Source organism: Paramormyrops kingsleyae, chromosome 5, assembly GCF_048594095.1.
Source record: "Paramormyrops kingsleyae isolate MSU_618 chromosome 5, PKINGS_0.4, whole genome shotgun sequence".
Taxonomy (NCBI): Eukaryota; Metazoa; Chordata; class Actinopteri; order Osteoglossiformes; family Mormyridae; genus Paramormyrops; species Paramormyrops kingsleyae.
In genome coordinates, this window is record NC_132801.1 from 6,982,205 (window position 1) to 6,999,279 (window position 17,075).

General features: G+C 46.5%; 1 protein-coding gene across 1 annotated transcript in view; it reads right to left on the minus strand.

The window, feature by feature from the left end:
• LOC111859731 (voltage-dependent T-type calcium channel subunit alpha-1I-like) overlaps positions 1–17,075 on the minus strand; it is a 170,010-nt gene that overhangs the window by 81,318 nt on the left and 71,617 nt on the right. The window contains exon 3 of the mRNA XM_023842701.2: positions 99–210. Coding sequence (XP_023698469.2) covers positions 99–210 — 112 coding nt within the window. The remainder of the gene's footprint in view (positions 1–98; positions 211–17,075) is intronic.

A 17,075-nucleotide genomic window follows, 5' to 3' on the forward strand; every position in this document is an offset into this window, starting at 1 on the left:
GGTATGATCCACTTAGGGGAAGAGAGAGCCTGGTACACCCCCGCCGGGGAGAAGAGTGAAAAGACAGAGCGATTGGGGAGGAGGGGGGTGCAACTCACCTGCAAGATCTGGCAGCGGTCAGAGGAGCAGTCTATGTTCTCGCAGGGTTGGTACATGCCCAGCGTCACGCAGTTGAGCAGGATAACCATCATGCTGACGCGCTCGAACCACGTGAGGAAGACGATGGTCAAGGCAAACAGAGAGGATCTTTAATCGATGGGGCAACATTAACAACAGCATAATGACTTGCAGACATTTTTCTTCCACAGAACTGTTCCTAAGATGAGCTCTACCTGCCACTGCTAACATTTTCCCATCATGCTACCTTTCACCTCCCATGACCCCCTCACTAACCAAACCGCAGTGCTCTCCCATGTTACGTCCAATATTTACTCAAAGCCACCTGTTGAGTCCAGTACTCTTGTATCAGCACAGCAGCTGCATCTTGTTGCTAGCTCTTTCCTGTCTGTTTACCTCCTTTTAAGTACTTGTTTCCTCAGTACTTTGTACTTTATTCTGTCAAGTATTTTGCTGTCTAGTAGTACTGGTTTGTTGTAACGCAGGTACATAGCCGCATAGTAAGATTATGGGTTTGAACTCCCTCCCAAAATTAGTTTGATCCTGACCAGGAATGTATTGAAATTCCAAGGGTGACCCCCCCTGGAAAAATCTATAGAGGAGGCGCTCCCCCAGTCTTACTGGTAGGGCTACCAGACCCTCCTGAAATTTATTCCTAGCTATGGGCCTGGCCCAGTATATTGTTTACACTATTGCACACTTCAGGCATGACCTGCCAACTTCTGCCTTTCTTCAGCCTCAAATATTAAAGTGTGCAATTTTTATATGTCATTACATTTTGTTTCTGTATATATACCATATATGTTCTACGCGTGCATCATCGGGAGCTTCTACTGAGTCTCGTTGTAACCACACCTGCACAATGACAACAAAAAATCCTTGAGTCTTTGACTAGAGTCAGGAAAAGCTGTATTTTTGTCCCTGGCCAGCTGATGAACCCTGTCTGAAGAGTCTCACATTGTCTATACTGTAGTCAAAGCCTGCTAGTACACTAGAACAAGAGCCACAATCGATAAACACTACAATGATGACAGGCAGAGAGTACTACTAAACCTGAGAGTACAAGACCTCCTCAAAGGTTACGCTCCACCGCATGAGTTCACAGAGCATAGCCTCAGATTCCCCACATCAACTTATTTGACACCGAGTTTATGACAGCCAGTGAGCAAATGAAAGGTTTCACCTGCTAGAGATATACCGTAATTAAGCCGGTCTTCTCCAATGGCCCTTTTCACTGGCTTAAGACTATTGCTTTACCTTCGTATCGATTTCAGCTTGTCAGGATGGACTAAAACTCAATAATATTTCAGCTCCCGTTCCACACTGGCCATGTTATTTCTGTTCTCTTTTTACACAGCTTGCACCGTGCTCCACAAAAACAGATCAGCCGTCGCTGTGGTACACGGACCATCTCTTTGTCGCTTCCTCTCCATTATTCCTCCTCTCCCGCACCATTGTTTCATGTATCTCATTTCCGTCCTTCCTCGAGGTCTCCCGTTTCTGCTGGATAATTACCACTTTCGAAAATATCCAGAGGGATGTGAGCAGTGCTTTTGGTCTGAGGGTTATACACAACAAGCTATTTTTTTCAGTACAATAGCTGTTTTTTCTAAGGCTTATTGTAAAAGCAGACACGCCCCCCCATTCTTCCTTGGGGTGGTTCTGGCTCTGACCTTTTAGTCTTAGGCACGGTGGGGGGGGCCTAGCTTAAGTACTTATTTAGCTTAAGAATGCAGTCTTAAGGTAAACTTGGCTTTTGGGGGGAACATCAGGCTGTTTTCCCTCTTAAGTAAACAAGAACCCAGAGCCGTCTATCTCAACAAAAACTTTGAAATGATCCCAGCGGAATTTCTCATCTTACCTGCAAGCAGGGAACTTCACTGTGCGTGAGCTACTGGGTCGGCTGTTTTTTAAGCCTTTCAATTAGCAATCGATCTGTGCCTGAAACAACAACTGAGTTGGCTTCCTGACAAATGAAACAATTCGGAGAAGCAATTAGCAGGCGAGTCGAGACCAAACCAATGAGCCCAATGACAATGGGGGCATCCTTACGGGGCCTCCCAGTGATGTGTCCTCCAGTCCTGGTGACATTCTTCAGTCATGGTTTCATTCCTTGTAGCCTATCTAACTGCAGCATCATGAGAGAAACCAAGAGTTTTTCATTTTGCCTACTCGGCGTTTCTGAAGTTGATCACAGAGATCACCACAGGATCATCACCTTTAGAAGGCACTTCCCAGTGGGGGTGTCCATTGCTGAGATGCTTTACAAAGTCGATAAACAGTAACATCAGAATAAAGACCCTGACAGCAGTTCTTAGAGCTACACTTAGTCGCATATGTTACTACAGACTGTTTAATGTGGGTCATGCTACCAGACAGACCACTCCGGACAAATTAGTAGCAGACAGACCACTCCGGACAGATTAGTACCAGACAGACCACTCCGGACAAATTAGTACCAGACAGACCACTCCGGACAGATTAGTACCAGACAGGCCACTCCGGACAGATTAGTACCATGGGAAGTTCGTCATTATCAGGCCACTAAGCTTAGGCTCCTGGTCTGAAGAGGCTGCCTGAAATGCGGATAACCAGGGTACACATGATTAAATTTCTCCCAACCGACTATTATGCCTTTCACAGGGCTCTTCTGCCACGTCACAGATTATGGACTTCATTTCACATTTGTTGCACATTTAATATTTAACATGCACAGTATGGGAAGACTTTAAAAAGGGCAATGAGCTAAAATTACCGATAGACTGTTTAATGTTGCACCATTGGCAATATGTGCCAGAAAAATAGAAATTATGAAATCCACGCCTTGGTAATTCATGAGCATATGACATGAGGTGTGGCAGGCACCTGTCGTACCAGCAGAACAGGTGTCTGATAAAAATGGATATCTCTGGACCCCTTGGTCTCACATGGAGATAAGGTGCTGTAGAGTTCCATAGCTTGTGTGGAGAGACCCATTGCTAACTGACTGCTTATGCATGGTGTGTATGTTGGACCTCATAGACTCCCAACACAGTTTGGAGAGAGTCCCTCACCATAACCCCTACCCTCGGATCTATTGCCAGACGCTCCACATGGGGGACAGTTGGCAGACGCCCCCTTGTGGAGTCCCCTACACCGTTGAAGCCATTGCTCCAGGTCCCTGGTGGTTTTCCAAGCCCATAAAACACTTCACGCATGCTCTGCTGCCCCAGTAACTAACCCCCCCCCTCCCGCATTATGGTGCAGCACGGAGGTCGAACAGCCATAATCGAATCCATTCGAGCCATTCATTGCAGGCTATTGAGCTCCGTAAACCTCAGTGCCTCGGTGTCTCCAGTCAGCTGGGATTCACAGCTTGGCGATACAGCATGAGTATGAAGGGGCAGTAAGGGGAGTGTGCAGGCACGGCTCATCATGAGCAAGGTATATCTTTCATGCATCATTAGGTTATGCAGTAGCTGGTACCACCCACACAATTAGTATAGTGTTATCCTTCAATGAATAGTGTAATGCATAAAAAATCCAATACTGTTTTTACTTTTGTGTCTTTAAGGTAAGTCAAGCTAAAAAGGAAGGGAATAGGATATACATTCATCTTTTATGCTGCTTATCTTGCACAGTCTAACTCAGGAAGCACAGGGCATAAGACTGGGGAACTCCCTGGATGGGGTGATGGTCCACTACAGTATTTGGGAGAAAACATTATAATTATACTTTAGTTCTGGGGACATGTATTAACAGGGTTTGGGGGATTCTACCCAGAGGACTCCCGAGAGCAAGGAAATAGGATCCGGGGGGAGAGAATTTGACCCCTCTTATATATGGTGTTTATTAAAACATGATGAGTATTTCTCAGCTAATTGTTTCCACTAAATATTTCGATAATGAGTTTTAATTAGGCGTATCTGCTTCTCACTCTGATCACGCAGACCACGGTGAAAAGCGACGGACCACTTGGAGGTCATGCTAAATTCCTGCTAATTTAATTCGCAAAACCGTGCATAATCTACATTTTTTGCTGGACTTTGCCCTTTTTAATAACTGCTTGTGGTAATAAGCATAAATATGCTTTTGATTGTTTGGATTTGTCTCCCATTTGAAATGCTACGGTACCGTTTCAAATGCTCATCACCGGGCCGGCGAGAGTGAGATTCAATAAGGCTCTCTGCTTCACAAAAGCATGCACATTATTTGGAATATTTTTTTCTTAATAAGTACAATTAGCTAGATTGCCTTGTAGGAACCTTTCCCTGCCTCATTGCAGAATATCACACAAAAGAAAAAATGGATTCCCACTAATGGTATATGACCATAAGAGCCTCTTTGTTCTGTGCAAACCAATTTAAATTAAAATATTATATTATAATACTACAACATTTCAATTAGATTAATTCCAATTATGTTTTGCAGCAATCACATCTCTGCATTTTAAATTAACTTATATAAATGGCTTCTTTGAATACCCATACTATCTCTCCTGCTGTGAGTGCTGTCGACTGCGCGTCACCGTCCATCTGAGAAGCTCAGCCGTTCTCACTGACAGGTACCAGTTACCAGCCGTTCTCACTGACAGGTACCAGTTACCAGGTCAGTTTAGCATGCAGCATCTCGTGCAGATTACTGCAATAGCAGCTTGATTAACATGCTGAAATGTTTGACCTGTTTTAGTAGAAGCCTTGCCCCCCCCCGCTTCCTGAGAGAGAATAGTAGAAATATTCATCCATCCAGTCAATTTATGTGTGAACCTGGTGAGTCTCTAAGGTAAATCTGCCCAACTAAGAACCTGTCATCCATGTATTTTCCATAGACCTCTTCCAGTATAGTGAGCCAGTATTGGGGTACGGTGAGCGAGGAACCGATCGCAAGAAGAAACAGGACACTAGGGAGTACGCCCTCATACGCTATAATCACACCCTCATACACTATAATCACACCCTCACACACTACATAATCACACCCTCATACACTATAATCACACCCTCACACACTACATAATCACACCCTCACACGCTACGTAATCACACCCTCATACACTATAATCACACCCTCACACACTACATAATCACACCCTCATACACTATAATCACACCCTCACACACTACATAATCACACCCTCAAACACTATAATCACACCCTCACACACTACATAATCACACCCTCAAACACTATAATCACACCCTCACACACTACATAATCACACCCTCACACGCTACGTAATCACACCCTCACACACTACATAATCACACCCTCATACACTATAATCACACCCTCATACACTATAATCACACCCTCACACACTACATAATCACACCCTCACACGCTACGTAATCACACCCTCACACACTACATAATCACACCCTCATACACTATAATCACACCCTCACACACTACATAATCACACCCTCACACACTACATAATCACACCCTCACACACTACATAATCACACCCTCACACACTACATAATCACACCCTCATACACTATAATCACACCCTCACACGCTACATAATCACACCCTCACACGCTACATAATCACACCCTCACACACTACATAATCAAACCCTCACACACTACATAATCACACCCTCACACGCTACGTAATCACACCCTCACACACTACGTAATCACACCCTCATACACTATAATCACACCCTCACACACTACATAATCACACCCTCATACACTATAATCACACCCTCACACGCTACATAATCACACCCTCACACGCTACATAATCACACCCTCACACGCTACGTAATCACACCCTCACACACTACATAATCACACCCTCACACGCTACATAATCACACCCTCACACGCTACGTAATCACACCCTCACACGCTACATAATCACACCCTCACACGCTACATAATCACACCCTCACACGCTACGTAATCAAACCCTCACACACTACATAATCACACCCTCACACACTACATAATCACACCCTCACACACTACATAATCACACCCTCACACGCTACATAATCACACCCTCACACACTACATAATCACACCCTCACACACTACATAATCACACCCTCACACACTACATAATCACACCCTCATACACTATAATCACACCCTCACACACTACATAATCACACCCTCACACGCTACATAATCACACCCTCACACGCTACATAATCACACCCTCACACACTACATAATCACACGCTACGTAATCAAACCCTCACACGCTACGTAATCAAACCCTGACACGCTACATAATCACACCCTCACACGCTACATAATCAAACCCTCACACACTACATAATCACACCCTCACACGCTACATAATCACACCCTCACACGCTACATAATCACACCCTCACACGCTACATAATCACACCCTACTTGTTTTTAGTCTGCAGGAGGAAATTAAAGGAAACCCAGAGAAATATGCAGAGAACATGCAAATCGCCACTTAATTAGCAGCTAAATATTGTAATAAAGAAATATATAATCCCCCTACTTGCCCTCAACTGGTAGACATCCAGGTGAAACATCCAGCGGTAGGCGGTCTTTGTCTCTGTTTTGCGTAACAGGCCAGAGGGAGCAGTACAAAAGAGCAGCCGTGTCCTATTTTTCCAAAAAACGACTTGGAGGAATGACAGCCCGGGCCGTCAGCCCGATATCTCATTTATTGGTAGCCCGGCAGACCGGGAATATTTAATTACCGAACGGCAGGGCCAGGATTACGAGGAACCGTTCGCTAAGAGGGACATTAGCCTCTTGCTCAGGGGGCACGTGGAGGTGGCAAGGAGGAGATGAGGGGACTGGGGGCATTTTTAATCCACGGCAGCTTGCAAGCGAATCGCCGTCGGACTGCACAATGACCAGCGAAAGGGTCAGCATCTGGTGACATTTAAACACTGAGACACGCTACATAGCAGAAGTCTGATATGTGTTTTCTTCCACAGCAATATCAGGGCTGCCAAATTCCTCAAGGGAAGTGAGTTTGTTTATTCGTTGATCCATGGAAATCCATAATATCCAAAACAATATCAGGTAAATCCTCAATAATCCATAATAACCAACATAATTCAGAGGAAATTGCTTCTGCCTATTGCACGCTGGCACTACAAGGACCAAAAGGTTAAATGCTTTAAATGACTGACTTGCTTTATTTATTTGACTGGGGCGAAGGAACCATTCTGTTTGCTTAACATTGTGATGTTCATACTGTATGGATTCATTTTTTCTGGGATGTCTGTACCGATTAGGGTTAAGTACCATGAACGATCAGCTCACCCTGGTTAAAGGCAGACCAGCTAGCCATTCTATATGGGTTGAGTTACAACACTGCGACTTACACTGGCCCAAAGTGCAAAGGTTTTCCTTTCCTGTGATGTGTGAAAGACAGACTGCTTCACTGCCACAGCCGGTAGGAAAATAAGCTTATTTCCATGACGAACCAGGCACAGAGAAGTCCTCAGCCACCATCCACAGATCTCCTGAGCCAGTCCACACTTATGATCTACTGCCTCCTCTGCACACCAGAGCCAGGTAATCAAGACAATGATAATTAGACGACAAATAATATCAGTATGTGTAAGGGGTGGGATGGGAAAAATATTTGGATTGACTGGCTGGGGGAGCAATGAGAACTAACAGTAAGACGAAAGGCTGGCAGCTCCCTAACTCAAGGTGAAGGTCACTGTCGAAGGCTGGTGCGGGGGGGGGGGGGGCAGCTTATTTACTGGGTTCACTTAAGCACCCAGGCTCCAGGAAGCTAACGAACAGCACTATCTTATCGAGATTTTCTTCGTAGATGCAGCTCATTCCTGTTAATGTATTTTATGAGATACTGAGGCCTGCTGAAGTGGTCTCTCATGAGCCCTGGTTTTAGACCTTAATGACCCAATTTACCTAAGTGAAGAGCAGCATCATCCCCACTGCTATCATGAGACTGAACACTTAAGACATTACTGCGCCTCCCCTTCTGCCTTTTCACTTCACTTCATATGGGGCTCAGCTGCACATGCTCTCATTCAGTCAGCCCTACTCTGCATATACTCCCATTCAGTCTGTCCTACTCTGCATATACTCCCATTCGGTTGGTCCTACTCTGCATATACTCCCATTCGGTCAGTCCTACTCTGTATATTCTCCCATTCGGTCAGTCCTACTCTGCATATACTCCCATTCAGTCTGTCCTACTCTGCATATACTCCCATTTGGTCAGCCCTACTCTGCATATACTCCCATTCAGTCTGTCCTACTCGGCATATACTCCCATTCGGTCAGTCCTACTCTGTATATTCTCCCATTCGGTCAGTCCTACTCTGCATATACTCCCATTCAGTCAGTGCTACTCTGCATATACACCCATTCATGCAGCCCTATACCTACTCATAATCCTGTTGTCTCTCTGTATTTCCACTCATCTCTTTATTTGTTCACTTGTTAATTTGCCAATAGCGACCATATATTGATTATACACCTGTTGCACCTCCTCTGGTGCCCATAGGTCATCAGCCAGATACCACCAATCAACAACGTTTCACCCCTCTAACCCCAGAATGTCTCCTGGTGGTGGGGTAGCAGCATGGACATCTTTCTCCCTCCCCCTGCTGCTGGACCTTGGGTTAGGTGTTCCTCTCACCTCTATGTATATTCAAATCTATCTGTTCACACCTAAATAAAAAAAATCCTATAAACGGCCCTGAACACCACATACTATTGACACTGTTCTGTCCATGTAGCTTAATTTTCCGTTGTACAGTAATATAAGCTCATGTTGCATATCATCCCCAGAGGATGTCGCTGTCCTGTATATGAACATACACAGCACCACCAGCCTGGTTGTGTGCCTCTAACGGTTTCTGTTCTCTCCTACTCTGTTCCCCTAATGTATAACGGTCCCTTTCCCAAATCTCTGTGAAAATAATGTAAAGACACATCTATAGAGACTCATCCTACCTATCGGTCTTCAGAAAGGACCAAAGCAATCGTAACGTGTCACGCGGTGCCACCAGCTTCCAACAGATTCCAGTTCTTACCAAAAGAGGTATTCTAGGGACGGTCTCCCTTCTCCATGGCAACGGGCCGAATATTAAATACCGATCATTCGGCATGTGAGCGTGACAGATGCAGAGCCCGTAGGCCTCGCTCTCGGCCCATCAGCAGCATCGCTTCCTGCTACGGAGATCCGAGCGGCTGCCCTCTCCTCTTCCCTTCCCGCCGACCTCTTTGATTATTATTATCTTGCAAAGGATAACTGGATCCTCCAGCAGGTAAAAAATAACTGATTCAGCTTCTGGAAAGGATATTACCGTTTTAACCTCATAAATGGCAATAGCAGATTAAATAATAATAATAATAATAGATACTTTATTGATCCCCTTGGGGAAATTGTCTTCACGTCTCCCTCAACTTGGTCTTTGCGGAGTAAACTGTCCGCGAAGGGCAGCCACCTGTCTGGGGTCTTGCTCAAAGACCCGCAGATGTGCTGAGGCTGAACCGGTGACCTTCTGATTACAGGCACACAGGCTTAGCCCAGTGAGCCACACGCTGCCCCTTAACATTATCCAAGCATTATCTAAACATTATCTAAGTATACAAATTCGTTGGACAAAGACAGAATTATGTGGAATTTTTAAGAGGGGAGAAACAGCTATATTTCAGTAATGTTTTTACAGGTATTTTTATGTATGAGCAAGGGCAGAGATTTGTAGGATTAAAGTGTGTATTTAGGGGGTTCGGGTCTGATTTGTCCCTATCGATGTCGAACCCAAACCCACCCAGTTGGAGGCATGGACATCGGAAGCTTGATGCTTTTACTCTTAGACATGACGAGCCAGAGAAATACGTTTGGGTTTGGGTGCGTATACAAGGTTATGGAGAGGGTCTTAGGCACCCAGGACACTGCGTACACATCCAAAGCACCCCACCTGAGAGTGTTTGGTGCTGTGGGGATGGGGGGGGGTGATTAGGATGAGACAAAAATGAATATTATTACAGGCAGAGAATTGCACACCCAGAAGCAGATGGGACACAGATACACTAATGCTAGACAAGCAAAGTAATGTGCATGACAAATAATGGGCTCTAGTTTGTCTCAAATTGATCTGGCACCATCTTCAATATGCATGTTTGCTTCTGAAGAGGAGCGTCGGCACGTCTCCAGGTATCCCGGTGCAGAGGGGCACGGCTGCATGCTAATGTGGCATTTCAGATTGGCCGCCACTCCGACAGGGGGAAGCGGGGGCGGCTCCAGAGATGCTGCGAGAACCTCAAGGGCGCGGTAAATGCGAGGGCCAAGCAGAAATTCAGCTATTTCTGCTCCAGGGGTGACCATGTAAGACCAGGGCAAGCCCGGGCAACCCTGCCTCCCAGTGAGACTGCGAGGTCTGCAAACCGAACAGCCGTGACCCAGACCGGCCCAAGGCATTAGCCAACTCAGCAGCTGCTTGGGTCTCAGTCACCACTTGGACATTTGATCAGGCCCGAAAATTGTAGGTCTGGCCCTAGCAGTGACATGCAGCTCGTCTCCAGGGCAAAGGAAAAGACCAGAATGGTAGCACTGCCTTAAAATCCCAAATCGGCTTGACGCTCTAGCACATCCTTCACGTGACACTGGCACGCTACCAAAGACTCTGATGGACATGGAGCGGCGATAATCTCTCTGAGCTGGGAACATGCTGCAATCTCCTACCCCACATGTGCTTTTATGCGTTTGTGCGTTTATGACAAAAGATTTGCATAATTAGGTATTAGTAATATATTAAAATTGCACAACAGAACGAAACAGAAATGCAGAGATTTTCTTTGCCCCTGGTTTTAAGGTTGATCACGTGTCAGTATATTTGACCTCAGTCAATCCATCTCTGTCATCAGTTTATTTTTCCGTGCTGCCCCCATTTTGCATTGTGTTTCCTCATTTATGAATTACATCTCCGAAGGCCGTTTCCTTCCCAAGGTCAGTTGTTCATTGGCTCGGGGCCCGACGGCTGCAGAAAATATACCTCGGTCTGTGGGCCAATGGTTCAGCCGTTCGTAAAATGTCTGTAAAAGATAATGTGTGTGGTTCACCATTAAAAATTTATGGTGCAGTGCCCCAGGGTCAAGGTCGTGGACTTTGGGCGGGATGGTAAGTATTTTCAAGGGCTCACCGAGAGGGTTGGGGCTGGAGAGATGGTTGAGGTCTGCTTTGCACACTTCCAGTGAGAATGAAGATGGATGACGGGAGTGATGGATTAACGGGAGGAACGGCAAACCTGATGAGCGACGAAGGGTATTGATCTGGGTGGGGGGCGTTCACTATCTGTTCCCTGATGCTATTACGGCCTTCGAGATAAGTTGAGCTCTTTCAACAAAGCCTCAAATAACAGACCAAAAGCCCTTTCACTCCATTTACCCACGTATCAGTTAGTTACCATAATCAATAACCTGCAAAGGGAAACTACCAACTAGTTCATTAGCTGATGACGTGCTTCTGTTTTAAACACATTTGTCGGAAGACGTCCCACATTAATTTGACGGCACGAATATCGGTATCGATGTATGTTGTCTGTATTGTGCCGCATTTCTGTGTTGCACTACTTGAATTTAAGCAGACTACTGTATTCATCATTGCATTTTCCTCCTCGCTGTTGCGCATGTTGTGTTTTGTATTTATTTTCTGTCTGTGCTACTTCCTAATTGTTTGCTGTATATTGACACAGTATTTCCAACAGCAGGATGCTGTGCCAACACAAATTTCCAGCAGCCTTGTTTGTGTGGCAATAAAGACTCCGATTTGATTTGATCTGAGCTGAAATGAAACGCAAAGACATGAAGGACTCCCTCTCTCACTTTTTTCAAATTCCCAACGCAAGCTCCTCAAGTTAACGGTCATTAACGCTTGGGGTCAGTATGTTCGCTCAGCTAGGAGGCCTGAGGAGTTTTTGACTGTGATCTGAATGGAATAACATGTCTCCAGGCTGCAGCCATCTCTTTTATCCCAGAGTTTTTAAATTCTCTTTTTTTTTTCTTTGGCATTATCGCCATGGGAGCGCTGTTACTCTCTCGTGTTACAAAACCATATGCGTTAACGAGCAAATTAATAATTACAGACTTTTAGACGTGGGCCGGCCGGTTAATGCGCTTTAAGCCGGCAGTATATACACGTGCGTTCACCAGCCACGCATGTCCCGTTAAACCGGGCCTGACAGCTGGCTTGACACGCCGCAGAGAGCCCCCCGGGGGAGGGGGGGGGCTCATTACGGAGACTCGTTACGAAACTCTTCTTCTCCCAGATGGTGGAATGGAAGGCTGAGAGATTCCTCGAGACAGGCTAGCTAGGCCCGGTCGCCATGGCAATGCCTTGCAGCAGCATCGCGGATGGTGGGGGCGCGTGCGTACAACCACGGGGGTATGCTGTCTGCTCGCTTGGAGTAAAAAAAAAAATTATTTCACACCTTCACGGTCGCAGGGTCAATACTAGAGGTGGACAGAGACATAGTAGCAGTCAGACTGGGATTCTCAGAACCTGGTAATTATGGGATGCCATTATAAATGTGGGGCTGCTGTATGGCTCTCCAGCTTAGGATGCTATGCTTATCATCAGAAGGTGACTGGTTCAAATACCAAAGTCTGCAGAGAATTGTTGCTGGTGGGTCCCTGAACCAGGCCCTTAACCTGCGATTGCTCCCAGGACTGTCTGTCCCAGATTTTTCTCTCAAATATCTACAGTACATCACTTTGGATAAAAGCATTTGCTAAATAAATAAAATGTCTTTTGCACTGTTTTGTCTCGTTTTTTGTCCTAACGCCCTGATAATTAGTCGAGCACCACATACGTCGCCTCGTCGTCATTCACCAGTTTAAAACCAGCTCCCACACAGGAAGGGGGCCCATCCAACTCTACTCAGACACACACCTTGGGTAACCTCAGTGCCCCCCGCAGGGAGATGCCAGGGGGATCTGGCCTTTCGGCATTGTCGGGGGGGGGGGGGGGGCTGTGCACTGTCTGCTATGCACAGCAGGAAACAAACAGGAGTGAGGGGGGGCGGAGGGAGCCAAGCGGAAGGCACAAGCAATAGGAAGAAAAGAGCGAGTGACATGATGCACGTCGACAGCTAACGGACAGCTCAATCGGCGGCAGGTGACAGCAGTTAGACATGGCCGCCACCTGCTTCCTTCTGGCCATCTGTTGCTTCCTCCTTCTCCCTTTCCTCCTCTCCTTCCGCTCGTCGTTTCCTGTCTGTCCCTCCCTGCTCTGGCCCCACGGGCCGAGCCTGAAACCACGCTCTCCCCCATTGGTATTTTGGCACTGAGCTCAGGAGAGCAGCTGTAACCAGCCATGACGTGGTCTGACCCGACGGATGTGGCTGGCAGTCTGTAAAGGGTGTCTTACTCTGCTCAAGTCCCCTCTTCTTTGTGAAAAATAGCTATTTATACCTGCTCGTCCGAATGTTATCAACCTATCAGCCACAGGCAAGCGTCAACACCATCAGGGGCATATAGAGGGACACTGGCCCTGGCTGAAAGTTGATTGGCCCTTGCCCTGTCAGTCACCAATTCAAAACATATTATTGGTTAATGATAAGGTTGGCCCCTTTTTCTGAATTATGGCCCATCTTATGCCCGCCCTATCTTAAAAAAATCCTATAAACGGCCCTGAACACCACATAGAGAACTAAGCCCAGATAAATAATAATAATATCAATAAAGGAAGTTGTGAGCTTGACAAATCATTTTCAGCATATAAGTGGTGAACAAACAGCAAAGGGCAGAGTTTCATTCAGGGTTTACTGAAACCTGGAAGTTGTGAAGGAATGTCCAAGTGCTGTGGTCTATTTTTTTTTGGGGTGGGGGGGGGCGGGTAGGTTTGATGCTACTGGGTTATTTTAACGTCTTCTCCGCTGCCTATCAGATCTAGCGGATATGCCCATCGTGGCACATCAATTTCCGAACCCTTTCCCACCAAATTCTTAGCGGCGCAAAATGATCCATTTCACGTAACACCGCCCCCCTCCCCCCCACAATCATCGTCTCTCCGATGGGGGAGTATCTCAGAAATGTGCCGCACGTATTACCAGTGGGACCACTGACTGTCAAAGAGGGCCAAAGGCTACAATATACATATGCATGCATCTGCATAATTAATTACATGTGCTCATCTTTGAAGACTTCCCTGCTGATTAGCACTCAGGTCTTATTTAGAGATGCCCCTACATTTAAATACAGGTTTCATCAACATTACACTGCATTATCAGAAAAACAAAAAAGGAAGCGATTTCATTGGCTGTGACACACTGTAAAATATTGAATTTTTGGGGCAAGAAAGGTGGAACTCATTCTTTGTGTGTATCTACAGGACAGGAGTTGAAATACAGAGAAGGATAGAGAACAAAACCTGAATCTATGTTTAGGTCAGTCCATTGTGGCTGCAATTGAGGCAGTTTGGAACATGCCATCTTTACCCTCTAGGTGGTGGGCGGGATTTACCACAGCTCCGCCCACTGAAGTCCAGCCTCCCGCTTCTACCAAGCAACGGAACAGGCTGCTTTCTCTATGGCATGAGAAAAATGGCAGGGAAAGTCAATCAATACTCAAATAAACATTAGTCTGGGAGGAAATGAGACTCATACCTGCCCCAAGTACTTTCTCTTCCCTGTTTAACCGTTCATCATTGTCTTTTGTTGTTATATCGATTGCATCACGTCTGGACCTTTTGTGCCGTGATGAAGCTGCCTCACAGAGGTCTCCCTTCAGGAGCTAAAAATAATTTTAATCTCAGGAGGACTTGCTTGGTTATGTAAAGGTTAAGTTGAGATATATTGTAAGAAACCGGCTTTAATTGTGTCTTTACTGGGAGCAGGAGGAAAATATTTCAATTCTGGAAGTCCGTAAATAGAAATGTAGCTGTGGGTTGTTGCAAATGTAAGATAATGAAGTATTAAAAGAAAAATGTTTCATTATTATTTAAAAGTTACCCCCACAGTGCAAACAGAAAGGGGAGCTGGCCTCTCTCAATTCATCTGGTCTGGTGCCCGTCGCTGGCACGCTGGGAGGTGCTGTCCGCCAACACGCCATGCCGATAACAGTGACCACCGAAATGCCCTTATGCCAGGAATCCAGAAAGATATTGTGAGACGTGGAGGAGGACAACTTTATTAGAAAAGCAGAGCTGGCCTTTTACACAGGGGGGGGGTGTCTTGTTCTGCACCCCTGGCGTGGGGGTAGGGTAACAGTGGAGGGGGCAGCGGCTTCTTTACCCCCACCATGTGGGTCCTCTCCCCAAGCCTGCCCCCTGCCACAGACTCAACCCAGGAAGCATATCTCTGCTGGGTATTCTTTAATATCTAAGCTGATGAAATTTAGCCTAGCAGGCAGACTGCATCCAGTTAGACTCTTGACTTATTTTAATATTGATTCCTTTTCAAATTATTACCCAGTTACACAGCTGAATGTTTTTAAAGTAGTCCGGCAGTTTTTAAATTCCGGCATTTTCCCAAGGGTCCGGTAGCATGGTTCCTCACAGGGAATGCGGTGCGGGCCCAAGCATCGCTCTGCTACCTCGGAGGAGGCGGCAGCGGCAGAGGTGAGTGTCACGGGAATGCCGGAACGTTCTCGGCGTCTCGAGGCATGAGTGCGCCAACATGGAGACCGGGCGTCTGGCCGTCTCGGATAGATAGGACCCGCCCGTCTCTCTCCAGCTGGGAGCCTAAAGCTCGGACAGACAGCACCCCAGGGAGCGCCAAATGTGTTTTGTCAGACTCCGGCACGATTAGGGACACGTCAGGAAAAGCAACACGCTGGTGGAAATGTGCAGAATGTTCGGTTGCTAGGATGTGTAAGAAAACACGGAAAGAGTGACTCGGCGTTGGCCGTTCGATAAGGACCCATCCAACAGTCTGGGTGAAGATACATCCTCTCCTGGACCTGGAAAGGCATGGAGACATTATGAAGAGGCCTGTTTGCTTGTATGCGGGGGTGATTCTAGGATTTTTTTTTAGGTGGAGCCATAATTCATAGAGAGCAGCCAACCTTGTCATTAGCCAATGATAAATTTTGAATTGTAATTTAAAACAGGTTAAGGGGGCATTCAGGGGGCCAATCAGGTGTCAGCTGGGACCAGTGGCCCCGCCCCTGCATATGCCCTCGAATGTTTTAGATATAAAAACTGCTACCTTTCTCATTTGTCTCTGCTTCACAGCATCTCTGTAAACCCGTCTGATCCTCAGTCACTAACCATTTCCCTTCGCCTTCCTTTGTCTGCCTGCCTCTCTACCATGTTCCTATCAGACACCCTATCTGTCGCCCCCCTCCCCCACTCCCCACCCCCTGCCTCCTCCACTCCAGGGTGGGCTCCTCCCTCTCCCAAAGTACCCTCCCCTTCCTCGGGTCCGAGGTGGCCGAGCCTCCCTGCCTGCACTCGTCGTTCATCGCATCTCCTACAGTCTGAACTCAGCCCCAATTTACGTTGACGTGCCGAATGCATGATGACTGCATTGGATGTCACCCTCGATTACCAGCGGTCCGCACCAGCTCTGCGGTAGTGGGCCAGGGGCCTTGTAACTTATTCTGAGGTAGCAAGAGAGGGAGCAGCACCTGGATAATGTGAGGTTGTACCTGATAATGACATCATTTGATTAAGCCATGTTGAGTTCTGCTGGAAGTCTGATGTTCTTGTCTTTTTCAATTACGGTCTAAACAGGCATCGGCTATCAACTCAATCTCTCTTTCTCTCTGTCTCTCCCTCTCTCTCTCCCCCTCTCCCCACCCATGCTTGCCCTTATCATCCTATCAGCTGTCTCTCTGTCTTTATGCTAATAACCATTCCACCTCTGTACCCCTCTCGATCTTGCAAAATGTACCCTCTCTCCTGCCATCTTGTCATTGCTGCAGTTACATTCCATGGACAGTGCTGATAAATATTGCTTTTATAGCCCCCCCCCCCCCAACCCCGAGATATAGTTCCCAAACCTGGGACCCAGATATAAAGGCCTATCTTTGGCTCATTTTTGT